At 34.9% G+C, this 26,571-nt stretch overlaps 1 protein-coding gene across 1 annotated transcript in view; it reads right to left on the minus strand.

Annotated features, from left to right (window-relative positions):
• KIT (KIT proto-oncogene, receptor tyrosine kinase) overlaps positions 1 to 26,571 on the minus strand; it is a 198,920-nt gene that overhangs the window by 27,257 nt on the left and 145,092 nt on the right. The window contains exons 4-9 of the mRNA XM_074231582.1: positions 23,750 to 24,067; positions 20,131 to 20,412; positions 17,586 to 17,722; positions 13,756 to 13,918; positions 8,181 to 8,370; positions 6,825 to 6,940 (exon numbers count right to left, since the gene is read on the minus strand). Of these exons, the coding sequence (XP_074087683.1) occupies positions 6,825 to 6,940; positions 8,181 to 8,370; positions 13,756 to 13,918; positions 17,586 to 17,722; positions 20,131 to 20,412; positions 23,750 to 24,067 (1,206 nt within the window). The remainder of the gene's footprint in view (positions 1 to 6,824; positions 6,941 to 8,180; positions 8,371 to 13,755; positions 13,919 to 17,585; positions 17,723 to 20,130; positions 20,413 to 23,749; positions 24,068 to 26,571) is intronic.

Here is a 26,571-nt window from a genome sequence, read left to right on the forward strand (position 1 = left end):
ATGACTAGAAGGAAGGCAAATGCTTTAGCAAATTAAAAACAAATGAAGGAATCCAAGAACAGATAAATGAATCACAACTCCACAAAGCAAAGAAATAAGACAGATTATATATTGTCAGGCAGTCACAATAGTCCAGTGTTTTTGTTGAAATTTTTCTTATTTGAAGAGAAAGGAGGGAGGGAAATATTTTCAGAAATTTCTAATGAAATTTAAAGAGCACTAAGCTTTAAAAAAAAACCAAAACATAGGTTTATTTTACTTATGGGACAATAGATGCCTATAGTCAGTACATGAATGGCCAATAGTATTATGGATTCTTAATTCTAGACCTCAGGGGGAAGGTTCATGAACTTGGAATTTTCAAAAAATCTATTTTAATAGCTGTATTTTAATATAATTTGGTTCTTTTATAATCCTATATATTTTATTATGTGAATTTAAAAAATCATTGAGAAGAGATCCATAGATGTCATCAGGCTACCAATGGGTCTCTAACATAGAAACAGTTAAGAATGCTTGGTCTGACAATTACAAAAGATTTGTAATGGAAAATGCCATCCATATCCAGAGAATGAACTATTGAAGTTCAATGCAGATAGTAGTATGCTATTTTATTTTTTGTTTTTCTTTCTTGGGGTTTTCCCTTTTGTTCTGATTCTTCTTTCAAAACATGACTAATATGGAAATATATTTAACATAATTATACATGTATAAACTATCAGATTGCTTGCTGTCTTGGGAAGGGGGAAATTTACAACTTAAAATCTTACAAAAATGAATAGTAAAAGCTATTTTTAAATGTAATTAGAAAAATCAAATACTATTAAGCACAAATAAAACAGCACTACAAAAAATGCTTAGTCTGTGCTTTTAACCATTCTTGAAAACTTAACTAGGAAAGGAAAATAACTTAACTTGAGTGCCCTCTCCCTCAAATTATTTAAAATGTTTTATTACCTAGATTTACCTTTGCAGAAATAAGTAAAATCAGCCCGGGTTTTGTGAGGGGCTTGAGGGGCATAGAAAATTTTCTCATCAAATGGCCTCATTCTGGGCAATTTATCGCTTTGGTTGCTTCGGTATACTTTATGAACTATAAATAATCACTAACACCAGACAGGATGTTAATTATATGGTGTAGTGATTCAGAAATAATACATTATTTAGCATTTCCTCAAATTGTTTCGAAAGCCTCTATATTAGCTAGCCATAAACGGAATGAAATCTGAGGCTTTGGAAAGAGTTAATATAAATCATTTTGGAATCCAATTTAACTCAACTCTTATGATGTCTTATGTGACCAAGGGTACATTGGTTCTGAAACTCTTTATCATCTTGCCCTACTTCTACTGCTAAAAAGTTGGCTATGAGAGAGGGGAAACTTCAAAAGCAAAGAGAAATTTATTTATGACTTCAAAAAATTTAAGCTATTAATTTACCCCATATAATTTGATTAAGGCTTTTAAACCTGAATGAAGTGAACTGTAACTTCAAAATGGCATCAGGTAGACTAAAAGTATCACTTCAAAAGTCCTATTTCTTTACAATTATATAACCTTCAAATTATGAAAATGCAGGGGTTCTTACCCTGGAGTTCATATACAGATTAAAGGGCCCATGAATTTGGATGAAAATGTATCATAACTTTACTTTCACTAACCCCAAATTAAAATTCAGTATTTCCTACAATTATCTGAAAGCTTTCTACTAATTGAGGAAGCATGGTGGAGTAAAAATAGGCACTGAACTGAAGTCAAGAAAAGACTTAAAATCTCAGAATATAATTAAGTTACGCAACATTGGATATGCCATTTTACTAGGATGAAGTCCACTTCTCTCAAGAATTGGGAACAAATTTGAGAAACAAATGAAAAAATGTATTTCAAGCCTTGAAGTACTGTTTCAAAAAGTATTTATTTGTTATAGTTCAAAATGTAATAGGTCATGTAGTCAAGGGATAAATAGAAAATTTATCAATTTCTTAACAAAGGCTTACAAATCAAACCTTGACTGGAAAGTTTATAAAGTATGCTAAGCAAATTCTAGAGCCTAGATTTTGAGCATGAAGGGGCAATAGCACCTATATAGTAAAACTTTATAAATGAGAAAACTAACTTCAAAGAATAAAAAGAATTTAATTTAAAACTAATATAGGATTTTTAAAGCTTCTTCAACAATCAGTAGACCAATTTATATATGGCTTCCCAGATGTAAATCAAATTTTCTAGAATCCAAATATTAAGTCATCCCAAATGATACTTTAACTAGATTGCTTACAAGCAAACCTATTAAAATGAATATGTACCAAATATCAAATTTTAGGAGCTTGGGAATTCAATATAAATGTTGTCATTTAATCATTATCTTTTAGAAAGTTGGCTTTTTTTTTAGAGTAGCAGAGATGGACTGGGAAAGCATCAAGAACAACTTTAGAGATTATAATGCCAGTGTTACCAATTTCAGACTTTAGGGGAACAAATGGAAATCAAGGAGATGCTGATCAAATGGGGAAATGGATAAATGAAGTTTGGTAGAGAGAATAGAGGACACTTCAAAATGAAGCAAACAGAACAAAAATGATACATGTAATATCTATACTAATACAATTGGAACTAACAACACCAACAAAAGAAAGACTGAAACTAGAAACATTATAATTCTAATAGCCAAGGTTGGTCACCATGAATTTCCCTTCTTTTTTTTTCAGAGATGGAGGACTGGGGGAATATGGCATAGACTATCTACCATAGTTGGTTGCTGTGTTGATTAGTTTTGTTAAACTGCTTTTTTTTTTTGCTTTTTTTTGTTACAAGGCAATGACTCTCTGGAGAAGAGGAGAAAAGTAGAGGAAAATATTTGGAAATTAAAGTGATTTTTTTAAATTTTTGGCCAGAAATATTTTAGTCATAAACATTTAATAAGGTACAAATAATTATGCACAGTTTTTTTTTTAGATTTTTCAAGGCAGTGGGGTTAAGTGGCTTGCCCAAGGCCACACAGCTAGGTAATTAGTAAGTGTCTGAGGTCAAATTTGAACCCAGGTACTCCTGACTCCAGGGCTGTTGCTCTATTCACTGCGCCACCTAGCCATCCCACAATGATGTTTTTTAAAAAGAAAACCAGTGTATAAATAATTTTAAAATGTGGTTTACTTCAATCCCTTTTTTTGTTTTTGTTTTGTTTTGTTGGTTTTTGCAAGGCAATGGGGTTAAATGACTTGCCCAAAGTCATACAACTAGGTCATTACCAAGGATCTGAGACTGGATTTAAACTCAGGTCCTCCTGACTCCAGGGCTGTTGCTCTATTCACTGCGCCACCTAGCCATCCCACAATGATGTTTTTTAAAAAGAAAACCAGTGTATAAATAATTTTAAAATGTGGTTTACTTCAATCCCTTTTTTTGTTTTTGTTTTGTTTTGTTGGTTTTTGCAAGGCAATGGGGTTAAATGACTTGCCCAAAGTCACACAACTAGGTCATTACCAAGTATCTGAGACTGGATTTAAACTCAGGTCCTCCTGACTCCAGGACCCCGTGCTCTATCCGCTATGCCACCTAGCTGTCGTCCCACACATTTTCCCTCCTCATCCCCAGGACCTGGGCAAGTGACTTGACCGCTCTGAGAATCAGTTTCCTCATGAATAAAATAAGATGTCCAGCTTAAATGATTGTGTTTCCAGTCCTCTAAAGTAATACAATTCTTTCTTTTTAGGTTGTTTTTTTTTTGCAAGACATTGAGGTTAAGTAGCTTTCCCAAGGCCACACAGCTAGGTAATGATTAAGTGTCTGAGGTCAGATTTGAACCCAGGTACTCCTGAGTCCAGGGCTGGTGTTCTATCCACTGTGCCACTGAGCTGCCCCAGTAATACGATTCTTAACTGGGCTTATCTGTATTCAAAGCACACAATGGAATGAAAATAATTCTCTATGATTAATAAATTCATAGATGAAAAGCATGTGAGAATGGACAAAATTGCTTTAAATTTTTTTAAAAAGTAGCTTTATCCTTAATGCAATGTCCTTAACTCAAGTAAAAATATCTTTCCAATTAAAAAATAAACCACTTTACACACTTTGCAAAGAACTGGGAAACATTCCAGGATGGAGAAAGTTCTCAGTTTCCTACAACAATGCTACCTCTAAGAACAAAACTCAAGCCTTGAAAAACTATAGCTCTGGATAATGCCATAAGTAAAATTCAGTGTTCTTCTCAAATCTGAATCAGAAGGTTAGGACTGGAATCTAGAAAAGAGGAAGGATCTCTGTCTACTTTGGGGAGGAGACAGGCAGTAAAGAGAAGAGTCAAATAAGGGTTTCCACCTTGAAAGGAAATCAGTCTCCAATTTATGGAGAGAGAGAGAGAGAGAGAGAGAGAGAGAGAGAGAGAGAGAGATGACCCAAAAGATGCAAAGAAGAAAACAAATGACAGAGGTTCAGAGAACATGCAGATTTGACATTCATCCACTACAAAAGATTTGCTTTGGGTTTTAAGAGAGCACACAATTTTGGGGATAACAGAACTACAGAGGGTACATCAGTCTCCAACTTTTATGGACCTTTTGAAGAGGTCACTTAACTAGCTGAGTCCCAGACCACAGATACTCTCCCCTGCCTGCTCAACCATTATACCTGAGACTAACGCCTAATGTCTTCCCTGAGTCTCTCCTAAGAATTTCTTGTTTCCTAAACCACAAAGTTCTCAATTCTCAGTTGAATCATTCCAACAACAACTTTTAAACTCTACATGCAGCTCTCTTCTTCTGTAAAATGGGGACAATCTTTGAACTACTACCCACCTTACAAAATTATTTTGAGAAAAGGGAATTGCAAAAAATGAGGATTATTCCTATTGTGGTATGTTCCAAGTTCCAAACTATTGACTTCCAAATGACCTTTTCAAAGACAACCCATTAGAAAAAAACATGAAGGTCTGATAATTATTAATTTCTCTACATTTGTCATTAAACTTATGTGAACTTGGGGTGACTAGGTGGTGTAGTGGATAGAGTACCGGGACTTGGAGTCAGGAGTACCTGAGTTCAAAATTGGCCTCAGACACTTCATAATGACCTAGCTGTGTGGCATTGGGCAAGCCACTTAACCCCATTGCCTAGCAAAACCCTAAAAAAAACAAAACAAAACAAAAAGAAACTTATGTAAACTTGACTCAAAATGGATCTCTAATCTTTACAATTTGCATGCTCCTTCTAACAATGTAGATGCAGTAGATACATCCTCCCATAATTTTGTCATAGGGTTAGGCCTCTGTTTTAATATTGCTGTGGTACCAGCGGATGTCCATCTGCTATTCCTTGCCCTTACTACATGACCAATCTCTGTTCTACTTCCTCTGATAACATCTTTTATTCTTGTTCTTCCAAGTTCCTCATTCGTTTTCGATTGCAATCTGTTGACATTCATTAGAGGCTTGTCAAGTTCCACATCTTATATCTCTACAGCAATACCAGAAGAGTTTTGGCATGAATTCTGTTTTGGTGGAAAAGTACAGGACCGTTATGGGACCTTTACAGTTTCCCAAAAGCAATCTTCAGTCTATTTCTGTTTATTTCTGGGGCCAGCATGTCATACATTCATATTAACTGTCCCAGGAAGGCAAATTGATGAATAAACAGTGTGAATTGTCCATCCAAAAACAATCTGACCTACAGATATTTTTCAGCCACCTATCTTTCCAGGGAGAATGACTAGACCAAAATCTTTTGAGTGGTTACCAATCTCTTCTGTTCTACTGATTCAACTAGAAAAAACAATGTCATTAACACAGAGAAGCACCTGAATGACTTTACCAACTCCACCAAGATTCCCTCTCCATCTGGATTCTGTGCACCGAAGGTGAGCAGATTCTTATTTTATGTCTCATCCTAATGCTTATGATGAGGGAAGCCACTAAATATCAGCGTTATTTGATTGACTTTTACTGGTTTTATGATTTTGCAAACCATCTCTGAAGGTGTGAAGAAGGACCTATACTGATACTAATTGTCTCAAGTACTAAAGAAAAGTTATAAAACCTCCAACAGATATATATATTTTTATAGCCAAAATCAAAGCTTTCAGACATTTACAACTTGAGCATTTAAGAATAAAGTCTACTAGCTTTAAGATTTATTGGCTAGACTTGTATATGTAATCATAGCAGAGAACTCCAAACACAGAAACTCCCTCTATTCCTTAATAACTTATTGTCCTTCAAAGTCCTCAAGGACTGAAGAGGTTAAGTGACTTGCTCAAGGTCACACTATCGGTTATGCGTGAAGTTGACTCCAAGACCAGTCCTTTTTCCACTATTCCATTTACCCTGTTGAAGGTTATGATGTATATCAAACTGATCATAGTCAAACAGGTACTACTTTTGAAAGAACAAAGAATTCAATTTTTCTCAACGTCTTCTGCCACATCTCAAGTTATCTTCAGAAAAGGGGAAAAGGGGGCAGTTTCATGGCACAGTGGATAGAGCACTGGGCCTGGAATAAGAAGGATCTGAGTTCAAATTTCACCTCAGATGCTTAATACTTACTTAGCTGTGTGACTTTGGGCAAGTCACTTAACCCTATTGCCTTACCAAAAAAAGGGAGGCAGGAAGCAAACCACCTTGGAGGAATACTTCCAAGGTCACCCAGGAATAAGCAGCAATGCCAAAAAATAAACTCCCAGGCACTATGTTTTTTACCACCTGCTCACGCTATTTTCTTAAGATCGTAATTTCCATAAATCATATTTACCAAGCACATATTGTATTTTGTACCTGTTACAAACACAAATCACTTAGGAAAAAATTGCAAAGAACCATTGAGTTTTACTTACTCTTCACATAAACATTAAATGTTACAGAGGTGCTGACATCTGAATTAGATACAGAGAAGGTATAAGGGCCTCCTTCAGTTCCCTTTAATCTGTTAAGGTGAAGTTCACTTACATATCTACAAAGAAAATAAAAATAAATGATCACAGACCTATGAAATCATACATTTTTCATCATCTCTAACTGAAAATATGCCATCCTAATCACATGGAGAAAATACTTCAAATGTTTATGGACCTCCCACAAAAAAATTATATCAGTCTAGGGCTTGGGATCATAATTCCAACATCATTTGGAATTTTTTTACCAAACAAAACCTTGGAAAGCATAATTTTGTATTTAATAGATATATATCAAATGTTTTGGGGCATGACTAGAGTAAATTTCTAAAACCATAAATGTAGGGGAAACAAAGCACAAAAAAGTGACAGCAACTGATTTTAGGTATAGATATGTATAAAATATAAAAATTATTCAACTAATGAAGTAGGCAATTGACTTATCTATAAATAAAAGGTTTTCTTGCTATCCTAAAGTATCCATTTATAGATAATTTAACTAAAATATTACAAATCGCTACTTATTGAATTTTGAGCAAACAGAATGAAGATTAAGCTTAAGATGATAATGTAGGCATTAAAAAAACTGATTTACAAAAATCTTACTCCCTACAATTATGCTGATACACACTTATTGATAAATCATTTACTCAAAAGTCTGTTTCCTTCAACAATTTTTTTTTTCTGTGCCCCTCTCAGAAATAAAAAGGGGGAGGGAATGGGTATTAGAGTTGTGGGGCTTTTTTTAATCATAGTAAGTAAGTACGCAGAACTTCCAGGCTTTACTTTGAAGTCAGCCAACATTCAATTCAAAATTCTCCACTTTCAAAGTTCAAAATAGAATTCCAAGCTTTTTGAGGTATGATCTATCTTCGTAGTTGTAAAAATGTAAAACATTGATCAAGAAAAACCATTTACAAATAACAGAAAAATATATTAGTCTTTTCTGGAAAGAAACTTCAACAGTCAAAAGGGTCTTCTGCTTTACTATAAGCTAAACAAGAAAGCTCATTTGGTTAGTAGATACCATTCTCTCAAGAATTCTCAATTTCTCTTAGAACACTTAATGATAGTCAAAGCAGAATAAGATACCTGTAAAGATGTTAGCTCTCCCTACCCCATCCATATTCTCAACGAGATGGTATCTCTTTAAAGGCTATAAATCTCTACATAATTGAATGAAATTTTTGCATTATAGATGCAGACACACATCCTTTATGAACCAAATAGCAAAATGTATTCTAAGATTTTTCTCAACTGTTCAAATCCCAAATACCAGGTCTGACATTTTTGCTTTACCTGATAGTGCTCTGATTTCCTGGCTTGCTATAATCATCCCATTTGTCTGTCACTGTTCCATTCATATATATCCATTGAAGTTGTTCAGGTTTGGGAAATGCTTCATATTCAACCACTAAGTCTATGTTTTCTCCATCATTTATAAAAATTGTAGTATTCATCTTAGGGAAAATGTTAATGAATCCTTTTTCTAATAACAGAGAAAAGAATCAAGGGGAAAAAAATTAACAATGAATTCTCCCAAAGCTTTCATTCAAACAGAATTCTCACTCCATATAGGTTATTTTCGAGCTCCTGGTAATAAAATTCTTTTGCAGTATAGAAATGCAGTCTTGTCCATTTTATTCACTCATTGATCAAAAATTATTAAAAATTTATTTTGGACAAGGTACTGTATGTTTGGTATATAGACGGAGTGATTAGACTAAGTTTCAATAGATCACAATTCCTTTACTCATAAAGTTTACAGTCTAGTAAGGAGAAAAGACACAAACTCACAACTACAAATACAAAATTATATATGGGCACGTAGTTCACAAAGGAGCTTTCTTAAGACCATATGACCAAGAAAACCATATTACCTTGCCAAGATATACAGTTTAAGTGAGTTACTACCTAAGATTTACTAGAGGAAAAAACAAAATGTCAATAGAGAACACCAATTATTGTCTATATAAGTTATTAAAAATATCACCACTTACTGGAGAAATACACTGAAAAAAAGTGTAGGAGGGAGTTTAGAAGGGGACAAGAAAACAGTTTAACTTTCCTACTAAAGTTCTGAAAAACAAAAAAAAGACTAGGTTTGCAGTTCCATATTCAAGTATTTTTAAATGTCCAAATATTTTTTCCATGCCAATTTGTCAAATATTTAGCAAAAGTCTTAAAAAAGGATTCTGAATTTAAAATTTGCGACTATACAGAACATTCAAAATTTAGAAAAGGGAGTCCAGAGAACCTTAAAAGTCTACTTCCCATTCCCCAAGCAGTGTTCTTTATCTAGGGATAGTCAGTTCTTTGTAATGTGAAGCTCAACAAATATGTACTTCTAGGAGATAGTCTTAAAATTTATTTGTTTAAAAATCGTCATTAACTTTGGCTTTATCCCATTCAAGAAAATAAATTTGTTGAACTGTTTTCCTCTCCCCTCCCTTTTGTGTTTTTTATTCATTTACATTAGAATAGTTCTTTTATGCATTGGGAAATAAAGATGATTTAAGAGCAAATATTATCAATAAATATTCTAAAAATAAAGAGCAAAATTCTATAGGAAATTGTCTCCTTCCTAATATAGCCAACTCTCTAACCCACATCAATTTCATAGAAATTAAAAAATATTAAAAAGATCTTTAAAACTCTATTGTTCTATTTAGACCTTTTAAAAAGAATATGAATTAACTTAGACTTTGTTCCTAATAAATCACCTAAATGCTTCCCTTTACTTTCCAGTTTCCATCAAAAACCATCATGGAAGTTATAAAGTAATTGAAACCATTCTGGTCAACTACTGGACAATGATTTCCTAAATTAATTTAGGTTAATTTCTAAAGTAACAATAGTCTCTTGAAAATGGATGATTCTTCAGGTTCTCAAGCTCATAACTCAAAATGCTATTTGGCAAAATGTCTAGAAATGTTTGCCAAAAGTATTTGCATTTAAAAGATTTCTCTCAGGTTCTCTATGTAACAAACAGTCTTATCTTAAATCCCCTGTGGGTTTTTTTTTCCCTCTGCTATCATCTTTCACATGCTCAGGGTAATTTCTTTTTGTCCAGTAGATATATCCCATTTCTTACCTAGGAAATGAAAATATTGACAGAATTACATGAATTCTGTATGGGTTGCTCTTATATAAAGGAATTGGTTGATATCATTTTCATACCCATGCTGATGAAATGATCAATGATCTCAGAGCTCCCTTCACCCAACCACACCCCACCAAAAACATACAAAATGAGGGTCAGGTTTCAAAGCTGTATGCTCTTCCAGTTATGCATCATTGTATTCTTGGAAACAGATGAATGGATTAGAGGGAAAAAATCCGATTACATACCAAGATGCTCTTATAACAGTTTTACTAATTGCTTTCTGAGGCTGATATCATACCAACATGCTCCCTAATCAACTTAGCTAATTAGCACTTATGGAGTTTAATATTTAAAAAGCATGGCCTTCTATTCAAATTAATAAAAGGACTTGCAATCATGTTTGGGGCCAAAATAGTCTCCTGTCTCTGCATTCTGGCACCACAATTGTTAGCAAAGTATCTCTTCCATGTTCAATCTGATGAAGTATTTTCCATTATGACATTAGAAGAGATGCCAAATTATAAAATAGCTATTGAACTAGAGTGTGCCACAAACCTTTAACACTACCATAGAAAACATTCATTGAACAAAATTACAAGTGAAAACAGAATGAAACCCAATACCATAACTACTGGGGTACTACCATTCTCCACAATGAGTTTTGATCTGGGTTACCAGGATTGATGAAGGCCACCCACTGAGATTCTGGGAGGATTTTTGAAACAAGCTTAATAAAACAAAGGAATACTGACTGACACTTAATAATTACCTAACTGTGTGGCCTTGGGCAAGCCACTTAACCCTATTTGCCTTGCAAAAACATAAAAAACAAACAAACAAAAAAACAAAGGAATAGGGCCTACATCTGCAATTTCAGAGCCCTTAGAGACTATCACAGAAGAGGAAATTCCCTCTATCATTGATGACTTCTCTGCAACTTGTAGTCTAAAAGAATTTCCTAGAACCCCAAGGGAGTGTTTAAGTTCAAGAGCTCACAACTTCTTTTCAATGGTGGAGTTGAATATGGGTTTTCCTTGGTTCCAAGGAATGGTCTCTTTACCCTATCCCTTATTGTTAATGATATCGATAATGAATATAATAGAGAAAAGTTTGGCCTTTTGTTGGGAGGGAATAAGAGGGAGAAGGAATTGTTGCTATTTTGAATTTTGTTCCTTTCTCTTTGAGTCAAATTATGTAAAACCATCCCATCAAACCAAGTTAAGATTATTCACTTGGTACCAGAAAGTCAGCTATCCATCAACATTCATATAAATGGGATTGGCTAGTCTAACACCTCTCCTACATGCAAAAAATCACTGAGATGATTGCACCTAAAAGCTTTCAGGGAAGAAAGAGGAGAAAAGGATTAACTGGTACTGACAATTTTAAATTCAATTTTACTCCCTATTTTCTCCCTTTCCATAGTTCCCTCTGCCCTCTCAAGAGCAAAGACTGGTTTTCCAATGGCTCTTCTTTTTTATTTTATTTATTTATCTAATGTTATGGGATTGAGTGACTTGCCCAAGGTTGGGCAATTATTAAATGTCTGAGGTCGTTTTTGAACTCAGGTCCTCCTGACTCCAGGACCTGTGCTCTATCCACTGCGCCACCTAGCTGCCCCCTCCAATGGCTTTTCTATCAAATGAAATAGGTACAATGTACAAAGTCTAGAACCTGAGAAGGATGGAACTTCAATGGAATAATCCAACAATTTATTTTGCTTAAAGAAGGGGGGGGGGGGGGTCAGGGGCGGCCAGGTGGTATAGTATATAGAGCTGCGGCCTTGGAGTCAGGAGTACCTGGGTTCAAATCCAACCTCAGAAACTTAATAATTACCTAGCTGTGTGGCCTTGGGCAAGCAATTTAACCCCATTGCCTTGAAAAATCTAAAAAAAGGGGGGGAGGGTCATTTGAGCAAAGAATCTGAGAATCACAGAGATAAAAGGAGAGCTCAGTAAGAAGAGAATCTTAAAGAGAATTGAACACCTCCATTCACAGAAGAACAAACAGACCCAGAGATTAACTGCCAAAATCGAGTAGCTAGTTAATGGCAGAGATGGAATGAGAACTAAAATTTCCTAATTCCCCAAACCTATTCTCTTTCCACTATAGAGCAAGAATGGGAGCTGAATGACTTCATGATTAAGTGAGTAAGATAGGGAGACAATTTCACCTAACTTGTCTGCTGAAAATCTAAAATGTCTTTAAATGTGTCTATTTAAAAATCTCTAAATTCATCCTGGGCAGCTAGGTGTCCCAGTGGATAGAGTGCAGGACTTGGAGTCATGTAATGCAAGTCACATAAGCCTGTTTTGCCCCAGTTCTTCATCTGTAAAAATCAGCTGGAGAACGAAATGGCAAACCTCCTCAGTATCTCCGCCCCAAAACCCCAAAATGGGGTTCCAAAGAGTCAAGCACAACTCAAAAGAACAAACAACAAAGGCATCATGTGTTACTATTGCCCAGGAAGAACACATGACCGAACTCAAGATGAGGGATGTCTCACTTACATTCGAGAGAGAGAGAGCGCACTTTCAAATTGAGGAAATCAAGGGATTTTCTAAAATTAAATACATTTAATTAGTTAGTGCTTCCATTTTGTATGGTAGAGAATGACAATGTAAATAAACCCTGTCCACTGTGTCCTAGAGATTGATATTAATAAGTCAGAGAAAAAAATATATATATACACACTTATATAGACAATATCATGAGAAGCAAGATGGTTTAGCAGATTTAGGACTAGATATTAGTCAGGAAGTCCTTCCTCTGACACACTCGAGCAACGTGACTGTGGTTAAATCACTTAACCTGTCATCGTCCCAGGGGAAGCCCTCAGGTACCAAGATAGAAACTCGCTTTCCATCACCATCCATTGTTTCTTCACTCTACCCTGAGAAATCTCAGGTCTAGATTTCCCCTAACCCTAGCTAGCCCTCTACGCTTATACTTCCCAAAGGACTAATATATTCTCCTTTGGGATCCTTAGTTTCAATTATTCCTCTATCCTCTTCAAGCTCTGTAGACCTCCTAGAAAGGAAGTCTAGAAAGATTGCCATGGTGTCAAAGACAACTAGAAACTGTACTTTAACTGTACATAAGAATTCCCATGAGCCACATATTAACATCATCTATGTTCACCTGTATTTTTATTTATTTTGTTAAATATTTTCCAATTACGTTTTCTCAACCAATTCTGGTCTTCAAAGTATCAAGTCTTCTTGGGGTTTCAGGAGACAAGCTACAGATATACAATCTTCATGTTAAACATGCAAAACATTTTATAAATACTTGTTGTCCATAAAGAGGATGGAGAGAATAGAAAGGTCAATGACTATCCTCCTATACACTGTCCCAAGACACTGGAACAAGGTTTTGCAGTAGAGAAATTCTCTCCAATTTTCTAAATCAGACTCACAAAAGAAGCACAAGATTGTTTTTTTTTTTAATTGGAAGTGTAAGTTTATGTTGGCAAACTTAGTCGAGACTTGTACAAGGAAAAAAAAAAACTCCCACACAACCCACAGGTCTCAACTGAAACAACCTTATTTATGTCTTCACACACCCTTTTAGAAAATTTTAACTGGTATAATTTGGCCTCTATGTTACAGCATAAAGAGATTACAAAAATATAGCAAGCTCACAATGGTCTATTTCAAAAAGAAAGCTCAAAATTCCATTTTAGAAAAGAAAAACAAAGTACTTACCTCCTCAGTTTCATCTGCAACCATAGATAATACTTTATAAATTCCCCCATGAGATATTTACCTACTACTCTTAAGGATGCTGTGACATTTACAGAGCCAAAAGTATTATTGACAAAACACATGAAGTCTCCAGAATCATTAACTCTCACAGAACTGATAATCAATACCGTCTGACGATTATAAGCGTATTCACCAGAATGCCAGCTTTTAGTCTCTATGATAAACTGTGGGTTACAAAAGGAAAGGAAAAGGAAAAAAGAAACAAATATTAACATCTAAAAGAGATGCAAAATCTTTCTTGATAAATTAAAAATAGCAGCAATTAACTTCATATTAATATTCATGTCTTACAATGCTTAAGAAGGAATAATAAGGCATCATGACAAATCTGTCACTGGAACCTCTCTTCATATTACAATACCATATTGAAAGTATGTCATTATAGAGGAAAGAAAAGAAAATGCATATGAATACATTTCTTACAAATAAAAATGGAATCCAAAACTCAAAATACCACAAAGAGCAAATTTATAGCCTCTATGACAGTGAATCAATCTTCTATAGAATATAAAATAGATGTATATCTGTCTTCTCCCATAGAATGTAGGCTTCTTGAGGGTAATTTATCTTTGTATTCTAAAGCATGTGGTAATATGTAGTACAATGCCTCATACATAGCTTAACAAATGCTTGCTGATTGTTTGATTGATAGGTTAACACTGGCATAGCCTCTAAATTATATGGGATGAGAGGGAGAATGGCACATCCAAGTGAAAGTAAGATAATGCTATAAAGGAATTCTGCTAGGTTTTCAACACCATCACCAGAGTGATGTCTGCATCTGCTCTGGAATAACTAATAACTTGAGGTCTAAACTGGCCGACTACTACCCCAAAATTCACTGAATTCCCATGAGTCAGGAGACCTGGGTTTCAGTTATTAGCCGGGCAGTCATAGCTTAACCTTTCTCTCTTGGCCACAATAAAATGTTAGTAATATGTTCTACCACATTATTTAACATTGTTGTAAGAAAAATACTCTGGAAATATTGAAGCACTATTAAAAAATGTGGATTTTTTTTTAAAGTTCTGAGATATACCAATAGACCTGATGAGGCAATATCCCAAATTATCTTTAAGTTGTCTAAGAAGGGTTAGCAGTGAAATTACCTCAGAGATGTTGCTATACTGTCTTATATCTTTGCCTGATGAGCAAGCATTGGGAGGAATCTTTATTTAAAAAGAAAGAAAAAGAAAATTGATGGTAGCTACCAAAGTTCAGCAGAAATTAAACTGCTTGAGAATATACAAAATTTAATTCATGAATTTCATCAAGAATAGGATCAAGTGCAGTTACAAATAAAGGAGTTAAGAATGGTTAGTATAGTTTTTCCAAAGCAATCCACTTGCCCTGCCACTAACTACCATGAGACCACAGACAAGTCACTTTCCCTTTGTGGGCCTCTCTCTTTTCTTATCTGTAAAATGAGCAAGTTGGTTAGATGACCTCAATGGTGTCCTCTTCTGGCTCCATGACTCTGTAAAATCAACCTTTTCCCATATCAAGGAGTATGGTTTAAATTGCTGGCAGTAATCAACTACTGAGAAATGGGGCCTTAAAAACAAGGTTTGCAAGCAGAGATAGTAAGGTCAAGTGACATTTTCACATTAACCTTTATCCAGTTCAGGATTTGACAGACATTTCCTGTGGCTGAGTTAGTCACTGAGCAAAAAACAAATGAAACTCTAGGGCTGCTTTCTGATATCGTCCTATAACTAGTGTCCCCAACCCATTTCCATGATAGGGAATTTAAGTCATTCGGGGATATTCAAGAAGTCACTGCTAGAAATAATTAATTAATTCCTCTCCATAGATGATATAAAAATTACTACCAGACCCAAACGCCACTCTTAAAGGCCCCTAAAAAGTAATTTTGAGGATAAATGAGAATAAACAAGGTGATCTTTCCAGGGTTAGAACTCATCGGGATTTAATGAGTTGTAAATGATGTCTTAAGATTTCTTTGGTTAAAAAAATAATATTCAACTTTAAATTAAATCAAGACCAATTTAATTCCAAATTGTTTATGAAGTTTAGAAAGTATATTTTATATATTTTTTTAAAAACCTGTAAAGTCAACAACAGAACTCTTTCTTCCTAAATGTGGTCACTCTCAATTAAGGAGCCACAATTAAGCAAAATGAAGACAATAAATGATTTATAGATGACCCTGGCACAAAGCCAGAAGCCCCATCTGTAAGTCACATACTGTTTGCATATGATTCAGTTTTTCCTTAACCCTTGCTGCTGCAGATTGGGATTTCCCTAAAGAGCTCCCACTGCTAAGTGCTTATCAACCAGCACCAGTGGATTAATTGAGAATGGCATGCAAGGCTCTGGGGAAACAGTATTCAGAACAAATTTGCCCGAGGCAATTTGATTTGAACATCTCAAAAAGGCTAATTTTCTCTATACACAAAGGCTAAAATACACATATAATTTCAATTTTTCCCAGCTGAAGCAAGGGATTATAGAAAGCCAATTAATATGGGATTGTGTTCTGTAAGATTAGTAGACAATCCATATATATGCTTTTGCTTTATTAAATTATATGATATGGGAACTAAACTTTCTTCCCCTGCTAATTCAAACCAAAGTCATAGGCCATGGTTCACACCATCATCCTAGTCAATAGCAGGCTTCATTTAGCAAGGTATCATTACAAGTCTACATGAATACCATTATAATGACTTTGTATTGTGTTAATCACCATGGTTACCTGTCTGGTACAGAGTTCTTAAAACAAGCAGGAAATACCCTATGGCATATAGGGCAGGAGGAGGGGGAGGGAGATAGGGTGTCTTTCTTTCTTTCTCTCTCTCTCTCTCTCTCTCTCTCTCTCTTTCTCACTCCCTTTAATTCTTAGAATACTTACTTGGGACATGAACAGAATTAATTTTAACAGCTAAAGACATTAGCCATGATAGTATTCTCAAAATTACTAAGAAGGTTCTTATAGGAAGAGTTTTGAGAAAGTATTTATTAAAGATAAAGGAGATTTTAATAAAAGAACTATCTTCAGATATAATGAGTTGGTGATTAATGGGTCCCCTAAAAAGAGACCTGGGCCACCAAAGTATAGGAAAAGCTTCCTAGAAAGTTAACCAACCATTTTATTACCAGAGATTTTAGTATCCAGTTAAACAGCAGGAAAACCCTCAAGTAAAATTGCTAAGGAATATTTGACTAGTGAATGCCAGTTGGTTCTTAACAAATAGGTTGTTCTTTCCATAGGGGAACTATAGCATAATTATTTAACCATGGAAGAGGAAATCTGGCATATCTCTATCAGGTTAATAATAAAAAAATACAAATGGAATGAATAACAAATCTGCACATTTTTGCCATATATCCTAAGTTCATTCAAAGAGAAGGCCCTTAAGTTTTCACTCCCAAAGTTGCTAAAAACAAAAAGCAAACAAAAAAAACCCCCCACATTTTGGAAGACACCATTGACTATGACTTTCTAAGTCTGTAAATTTCTTTTTTTAAAAAAGGTTAAGAAAACTAACATTTTGGAGGATACTGTGATTGAGGCTTTATAAATTTGTAAATTTCTCTTTTTGGGAAAGCAATAAAATGGAGGGAGACGAATGTACAATTTAAAACAATAACTTCATGGTTCTGTTCTATTTATTCTGCCTAATCAGCTGAAAACTAGCAGGCAGAGTGATATCCCTAGCTACCTTATCTTTAAGGTTTTCTTTTAAAAGCAAAAGAATGAACAGGAAGAAACCCACATTTGGGGTAAAAGCCTCTCTCTGTTAAAAAAAAATGTCCTTAAAAAAGAAACCAAGACAATCCAGAAGATAAGCACAACCATGATCATACCCTATTGTTGTCTGTTATCCACATGGACGACACCGAGCTAGACACATCTTTAATCCTACAATCAACCTTGAATGTCGCTCCCTCTCTGAGAAGGTAGTTCGTTTGGAGCAAGCTAACTTCTGGCAAGCTCTTTGGATCTGTAAGAAAAGGATACATTTTCAATCTGTAATCTCAGGGGAAATGGTTGACTCTTCTAATACAATTCCACCATTTTAATATCCTACCATTTACTCAACCACGGGACAACACACACCCCCTTTAATTTTTACCACCACTTAGTAAAACACAAGCTAAATCAGGTTAGAGCTTTATCACCTGTTCATCTCAATACTTTTAAGATTTCAACAATGAAAATATTATGTCAAATGATTTCATTAATATTGATTTGACAGGAAATGAAGTTTAGGAATGCATCTGGAGACACTCTTTTAAAATTATAGTTAGAAGTCAACTCAAATTTGCTAGCCCCAGATAACTGATGCTCCAAGTCCAAGGACTGACATGATTAAGTTCTTTTAATCACATAAAAGACATCCCCCTTTTCCCCACATGCCTTCTAAGAACAATGCTTTACCCATTTCTGATTGTAACTGAGAGGGTTCTTACAGCATGACCACAGGGTCTCTTCATGTGAGAGTATCATTTTTTGCCTCTTGCTTAACTTTTTATCCTATAAATAAGTGCTTCCCGAGTGCTATCCAGGGGAGCTGTGGAGTTTGAGTGTTTTTTTTCTTTGAAAAAAAACAAAATTCATTTGTACCTACTGGTTTATTTCACCCATCCACAGTCCCACCTAGGATCATCTGGATGGATGCCATAGAAGGGGTCCACATCCTTCAAGTCATCCTGCTTTGTAAACACTGATTCCACCCCACAAATCAAATACAACATAATTCTAAAAAATCACTATAAGCTCGAACATATTTAGACACTAATTATTTAAATAAATAAAACATGAAATAAATCCTAGCCCATTTACTCCACTAAAACCATAAATTGCTCCCCTATTGCTGATTAAACAGATTTTAATACTGTAATGATAAATAGAAACCTCCACTAAAGTTTTTCCTCTGATGCCCATCATGGAATGAAAGGTAACCTGGGTTCTCAAAGGCTCTAGGCAGGACTTGGCAGGTTTAGGATCAAATTTAATAATCCATATTTTGCTGTCTAGTTGAATTAAGAAAAAGGCCTTCATTCATAATTAGCCACAAAGTGAGGTGTGACCTTTTTTTCTGTTTGTTTATTTTAAGTTTGTTTGTCGGGGAGGGGTGGTTCAAGGAGAACAGATTTTAAAAATAGAATAATGAAAAGGATTCTCAGGGTCATCTAGTCAAACCCTCTTTTTTTCCAGATTATGAAACTGAGGAATAAAATGATTAAGTGACTTTCTCAAGATTACATAGATAAGAGAAAGAATTTGAACCAAGGTCCTTGTATTTCAGAATCAATGCTCTTACACCTGGTAAGGAAGGAAGCACTCACCTGAAGTAAATCATAAGGAAAAACTCATATTTGTATAACACTTTCTTATTTAAAAAGTTTTTTCACAGCAATACTATAAGTATGGAAGTATCATTTTATTAAAAAAAAGGAAACAGAGTCACAGAAAGGGTAATGACTTGCCCAAAGTCCTACTTCTAACACTATCTAAACAACCTTGGACAAATTCTTTAAGCCCCCTTGAGCCTCAATTTCATCAGAAAAATGAGGGGAATTGAAAAATAATTGTTATCTTTGCTCCAATGATACTTTACAAAGTTAACATCAGAACTGGGATGTTTAAGGAGCTCCAATTCCAGGTCCTTCACTCTCCCCACAAGCACCACTATGTATTAATCCTTTAAAAGTATTGAAATAAATAATTATATCGCCAAATAATGGCATAAGCAATCAACCTCCCGACTGTCAATTAAATATATCCCTATTTTAATATTAAATATTAAAAAACTACCAGGCCCTCTTTAAATATTTTAAAAATATCCAATATAGTATGGCTAGAATTCCTACCTGCATCCATATTCAATTGAACTCTCCCTCTTTAGACTAGAACCAGTATCATAATATATGGCTAGATATAATCATATATAAGGATAAAAGACACAATAGCCAGGAGACAGTACTGAATGCTGATAAAACATTTCATGCCAGCACCTCCTTAATCAAGAGGGTCATGACTAGATCCCTGTTAACTTTTTTTCCCCCTTTTCAGATAGTGGGAAAAAAACCATCCAGTGGGCTTCACTTAATTTTCTTAATACGATACATTTCTTAATACAATGAAGCTTTGGTACATAAAAGATATTCCTCTATCATTCACAGAGTCTAGTCTATCTATCAATACTATGAAGAGACCAAGAGGGGAATTAGGAAGAAGCTTGGGGATGGAAGCATGAGGCTAGGGGGTGGTAAGACTAGGGTGGTGGTGGCCAGTTACTGAATTCCTTGGCTGATGACCAATGATCAGACTTATCAGACTAAGACTGGTCATTTTTAATAAGGTGACCTATTCTCCAGCTCCTAAATTTAAGAGGGTTTCATTTACCTGGCCTCACTTTCAGAGTCACCCTGTTGGACCTCTTCAGCTGTCCATCTTGGTAGGCAGAACAACGGAAGCAGATCTTATTGTGACTTCTCTTCACATTTTTGATGGTGATACCTTTCTGGATGTCAGATATAAGCACCAGGTCTTTTGGAAGTGGTTTGTTGTCACATAATTCCAAGGTAAAATTGGATACCTCTGGGTCTGTCACCCTACATTGGACTAAAGCATCACTGCCTTCTTTCCCATAAACAAGAGGATCCAAAAGGAAAAGAGTTTGAGGATCTGTAAAAATCAAAAAGCGAGACAATGAAAAAACTCAGAGAATGGATTGCAAGCACATTATTTTTAACCTTCCTTACATAAAAGGTCACTGAGTTCAAATCTCTCATTATTGCAGATGAGCAAATTGAGTTTTAGTGACTTGCCGAGGATCATACATGTCACAAATGGTGGAAACAAGATTTGAACACAAGTGTCACTACCTCCAAGTCATACATCTTGAGTTTTTTCAGGCAGCAAAGTATTGATTTATTCATTTCCATTCTATCCTAATTGCAAAAGCCAAAGTGTTAGAAAAACGAACACATACACTTGAGATTTTCCATTTCATCACCATTCATTTTAGATTTCTCTCTATACTGTTAATTCTATAGGGCAGGTGACACTTTTTTCTCCTCTGATTTTCTTGAAAATGGACTTGTAGTTTCATGAGAGAAAGGGAGAATTTTCCAGAACCCTCTTCTACTCCCTGATCATCTCTCCTGCTTGGGGATGCAATCAAGATGGAGCTAAGTCCAGTTTTATCCTCTTTTCTCCTGTATCTAATTCTAGAACAGTTCACAGAAAAAATACTGAAATTCTTCACATCCAAAACAGCACATGAGTCCTGAGCCACAATTTCTTTGTCCAGAGTTTTTGGGGTTTTTTTTTAAATAAAGAAGTGTTATTCTTTCTCCAATTGTTCTTCAAGTCATTTTAAGTTGTGTCCAACTCTTCATAAGCCCATTTTGGGGTTTTCTTGGCAGAAATACTAGAGTTGTTTGCCATTTCTTAGTAGAGCTCATTTTACAGATGAGGGAACTGAGGCAAATAAGTTTAAGTGACTTGCCTAGAGTCATGCAGCCTGTTAAGAGTCTGAGATGAGATCTGAACTCATGAAAATGGGTCTTTCTAATTCCCAAGCCCAGTACATTACACATTATGCTACCTTAGCTGCCCATATTCTTCCCAATATCTGACCCTCAAAAAAACCTCAGCTATGTATATGAAAAGTTTCTTTTATATATCAAGACATATCTTTATACCCAACTATAAGACTGAATCTTTTAATTAAAATTAAATACCATCCAATTTAGTATGGCTTTGCATCTGTTTTATATTAACCTAAGTTGCACCTAAAATTATCCATGGATGATAGATAAAGGAGATTAAAAGAGAGAGAGATCTGAAACAAGCCAACAAATAGTTTCCAAAAAGCAAGAAGCCCTTTATTTTTTTCATCAAAATGTCCTTCATTAAAACATTTATGCATAATTCTAGGATTCTTTAGTCTTTAAAAGTCTGATCTGATACCAGGAACAGATTAAATCACTCAAGCCTCAATACAGTAATTTATATATTTCCCTGATAAAAGTCATAGAACAAATTAGGAAAGAGGCTTATCTGATGGAGAACACTTAGAAGATGTCTTATCAAATGAGATGCTTCTAGACTGTAAGATCCTCAAGGACACAGACTGCCTCAAATTCCCTCTTCATCTTACATCTTGTCATATAACGAATCAGACAAAAATATTTCTGAAGAGCTAAAATGTCATAGAAAATTGAAATTATTCCAGATTGTTGTGAGCTTAATGGATTTATTTTCCTAATTAAAGAATATATCCTTTGAAATTGACTAAATGGGTATAGGAAAAATTTTTAGGAAATCAGCTTCAAGCATTTATAAGCAAATAGATTTGTTCATATTAACACTGTTGACTGGATGTGAAAGCATGTTTTTGTGCTCCATTCCCCCCCTCAAATATTTAAATTTTATGATTTTCCAAGCTTTGCAAATGCAAAAAAGATTTAGAATAGAAGGTCCACTGAAAACTTTGGGAAAGAAGCTACTTATTTAATACTTTTCTTCTGACTTTCTGCTCAAATACTCTTTATATGCCACTATCCTCTCAATATTAAATTTTAATTATGTTTTGAAGGAAAACAGTGCATTATAGTGAGTTTAAAAAACAATTATTCCAAAAAACAAAACAAAACAAAAAACCCCCCAATTATTCCAAGTGTCAGTGTAGAAATAAATATCTGCCAGCTCTGTGGGGCTAGGGAATGTAAATGGTGAGGAAATCCAGAAGAATAATCACATTCTATAGCTCCAGCCAACTTTATGAGTGGCCCAGACTCAGGTCCACAGTTGAGTTCTATCTATCCAGTCAAGGGACAAGGCCTTAGCCTGATAACCTTTCCAAAGTCCCTTTGTGACTGTTTCTTTATCTACAGAATTTCTGTTGGGAATCTTCCAGGATAACTCATGAAACATTTACGAACTTCATATGTGAAGGCTAATTTTATTACTTATTTCCAGGGGGCCAAAAATCAATATTGATTCCAATCTTAAGACTGTGGACAGGACACATGTTTAATTTTACTGAAAACCCCAATATTACCCTGACTACTCTGCTAAGTAGTAAGCACCTCCTTTCCTAAACATAGACATTTGTATCAGTATAAAGAATCATGTTGGGGGGGGGCAGCTAGGTGGCGCAGTGGATAGAGCACTGGCCCTGGAGTCAGGAGGACCTGAGTTCAAATCTGACCTCAGACACTTAATAATAATTGCCTAGCTGCTCTGTGTGGCCTTGGGCAAGCCACTTAAACCCCTTGCAAAAAAAAAAAAAAAAAAGGAATCATGTTGAATTTTGCTCAATGTTTACTCAATGCTCAGTGTTCTGTCAAGAAGGACCAAAGTCTTTCTCCAAGTGTAGGGTTTAGAATATCATCATGGGAAATGTCCTGGGATTGATCAGAAAATGGAAAAAACTCACATATTACATGAATATATGAAAACTGATGCTTCTTAAAAAAGCTCTCTCTCTCTCTCTCTCTCTCTCTCTCTCCCTCTCTCCCAAAGTCAATCTCTAAAAGTAATTTGTTTAGTTTTTAAAATATCATGCATCATGCTAAAAAAATGATAATAAATAATTTTAAGAGGTAATGACTTTTTCAGTGAAAGTGTAAAGAATATTTAAATGGCAAAAAAGTAGTCTTGATTTATACTTCCAGAGATTTGTTCAGATGATGGGAAAATGTGATTAAACAAATAAGATCATCATCTTTTTCATCCTTAATAATACAGTAGACATTCATATACAATTTTAAGGGCTGTAAAACAATTTCTATACACCAAGAATAGATTTCAAACTTCATTATATTTCTAGATGGGGTTCCAGTCATGAGTACAAGAGAGCAAAAAAGGAGGGGAAGAATGCAACCAATTAAAACTGATTTTGTACTATGTGACTTCTCAAAGCCAAGGACCATTTCCTCCAGAGCTCAAGAATTCTGTAATTCCTCTAAAACTGAGACTGTAGATCTAGAATATGGAAAAACAATACATTTACCTTTAACGAAAACATAAATGGAACTGTTCAAGCCTGCTGCATTGGTACATGTATATTTGCCTGTATCTTGAGCCGTGGCACTTTTCCTGAACCATTTTCCTGTTTTTTGGCTCAACTCAAAATTGCGAAAATTCTCAAAAGTCCATGTTACTGAGAGAAGATCAACACACGTCAATAGAATCTCACTTCCCAAATTCACCGTTAACTGTGATACATCTGGAATGATTGATGGTGAACTATAATTCACAGGACTACTAGTCGAGTGAAGGTAACCTGCAAAGTGGAAAAAAAATAAAATTATGATCAGATGGCACACTCCTTATTTCCATCTTAGGTATGTCTTCATAATACAAAGGAAAATCACCCTTTATCATTAAATAGATAGCTTTGTCTAAAATTGTTAATAAAGCAAGCTAAAAAAGTACTTACTTCTGCAAATATGATGGAATGACAAGAGTCAGGTGATATATATAGGCCTGGGTCTGCTGGCTTTCTCCAGATTATGCATACATCTGAAGTTGACTCTTTGGATATATGCCATCAACTGACATGTTGAGGCTGGAGTAGGTAGGTGGTAAATTCAATTTTGTCAAAAATACTCAGCATTGAGGGTTTTTTTTTTTGATGGTACCTCTTGATTTAAATTTCCCACTAAAAAATATTTTTATCCTAAACAAAAAGCAAGTATCCTATACAAGTATCCAGTTTAAACAGAAAGACATTTCAAAAGATCCAGGTTTAAATCTGGGCTCTACTCCTTAGTATTCAATTCAATTTAGGGGAAATTACTTAGATCCTGTTTCCACATCAGCAAAATGTTCATAATATAAAGTTCTGGTGAAGATCAAATAAACTAATAAATGTAGACAGAGACAGAGCATATCACAAATGTTTTTTTAATATTCATTTTATGCTTAATATGTGCCAAATAACAACAAAAACAACAAGTCCTTGCCCTCAAGGGGCTTACTTAGGGAAAACAATGACAAAGGATTCAGCTACAGGATGGACGGAAAAGTCTAGCAGAAGCAGAGTATATTTCAGGATCAGGTGTGTTTTATACAGCAGATGATAGGACCTGATGATACCCCCTCCATTTCATTAGAATAATTGTAGCTGGTGATCCTCTTCTCATCCACTTGGAGAAAATGGAGAAAGGTAGGGAAGAGAAAGATAGAGGGAAGAAGGCTCCTCTTCACAGTTTGGTGACTTGAAGTCATCAAGAAGGGGAGGAAATAAGGCTATGATTTCTCATCACACTCAATTTTGGATCAATGTACAACATGGAAACAATGTAAACACTGACAAATTGCTTTCTGTGGGGGAGGAGGAAGTAAGATTAGGGGAAAAATTATAAAACTCAAAATAAATAAAATCTTTAATAAAAAATTTTAAAAAAAGAATACTGGAGTAAAAAGAAGAGAAGGAAAGGGGGAAGAGATATTCCAACTGGTTGGCAAGTGGATGTTATTATCATTATTATTTATAACAATAATGGGCAGGACCATTGGGGAATTAAGCATTAACTAGATGGCAAAATAATAATAAACCTCTTCAATAGTGTGGTGGACACAGTATTACAATCCTTGCATAACAAAAAGAGAAAATATATGTTTAGCACAAACATATAGAGCCTGTGTATTAGATTACTTTCTGTGGGGGAAATGGGGAGGAAGAAAAATGTAAAACTCAATACCTTGCAAAAAATTGATTAGTGAAAACTATCATTACATGTTGGAAAAAAACAAAAAAAAAAATTTAGAGAGAGAGAAGATATATATCCATCCATATTTGTAGGTTGAAAAGAGTGAGCTACATTCAATCAGTGCAACAATCAGGCACAATTTAGGGGTATCTGCAATGGAGAATACCATCTGTATCTAGAGAAAGAATCGTGGAGTTTGAACAAAGACTATTTGATTTGGGGGGAAACTTATCAAATTCAAATAAAAAATAAAGAAAAAAAGAAAAAAGAGAATAAAAATTATCTCACACATATCTTTCCTCTAATCCTAATTCTTCATATCAAAAATACTAATCTGTAAACATGTTTATCAAAATCTGTATGTACAATGCCAACCTGACTGTTAGCTGCTGAGGGGAGGGGGATGGGAAGGGAGGATGAAAGAAAATTCTGTAACTTAAAAAATATACGTGTACATATAGATGAAAATAAATAAATATTTTTTTAAAAAAGAAAAGAATGAGCTAGTATAGTAGAAAGGAGAAGCACCATGCCAGGCAGGTCACTGAACTAAGTTCAGACCTGAACATGATAGAGGCCAGGAGGAGAGCCAGCAATATGTATGCACCATCTTAAGTAATTTTTCAACTGCAACATAAATTGTAACCGAGAGTTTTAACCAAAATGAAAATAAAAAATATTCCCAGCAATATGATATTAAGCAAAACTAATATAAAGGCAAACGGCAATGAATACTTCATAACTATGATGAATTATGAGTTCAGAAAAAGGATGAAGCAAGTCTCCCAATCTCTTGGCAAAGAAGCAATTGACTATCAGACAAGACCAGGGCATCCTTTGGAAGATGTGGTCAGTGTATTGATTGGTATTACCTGATATTTCTTATAAGGAAAAGAGTTCTACTGGGGAAATGGAGAAGGGTAACTGAGGAGAGAGAGAGAGAAAGAGAGAGAGAGAGAGAGAGAGAATAGACAAAACACTCAAAATGCAAAAAAAAATGTCACTTTAAAAAGCATGTATTAAATAAAACACTGAGATCCATAAAATTCCATCTAAATTTGATAGCCAAAATACTTAAAACAGAGCTGTAGGGATTATATTCAGATCATATGGCACT

The sequence above is a fragment of the Macrotis lagotis genome, chromosome 3 (assembly GCF_037893015.1).
Source record: "Macrotis lagotis isolate mMagLag1 chromosome 3, bilby.v1.9.chrom.fasta, whole genome shotgun sequence".
NCBI classification, from domain to species: Eukaryota; Metazoa; Chordata; class Mammalia; order Peramelemorphia; family Peramelidae; genus Macrotis; species Macrotis lagotis.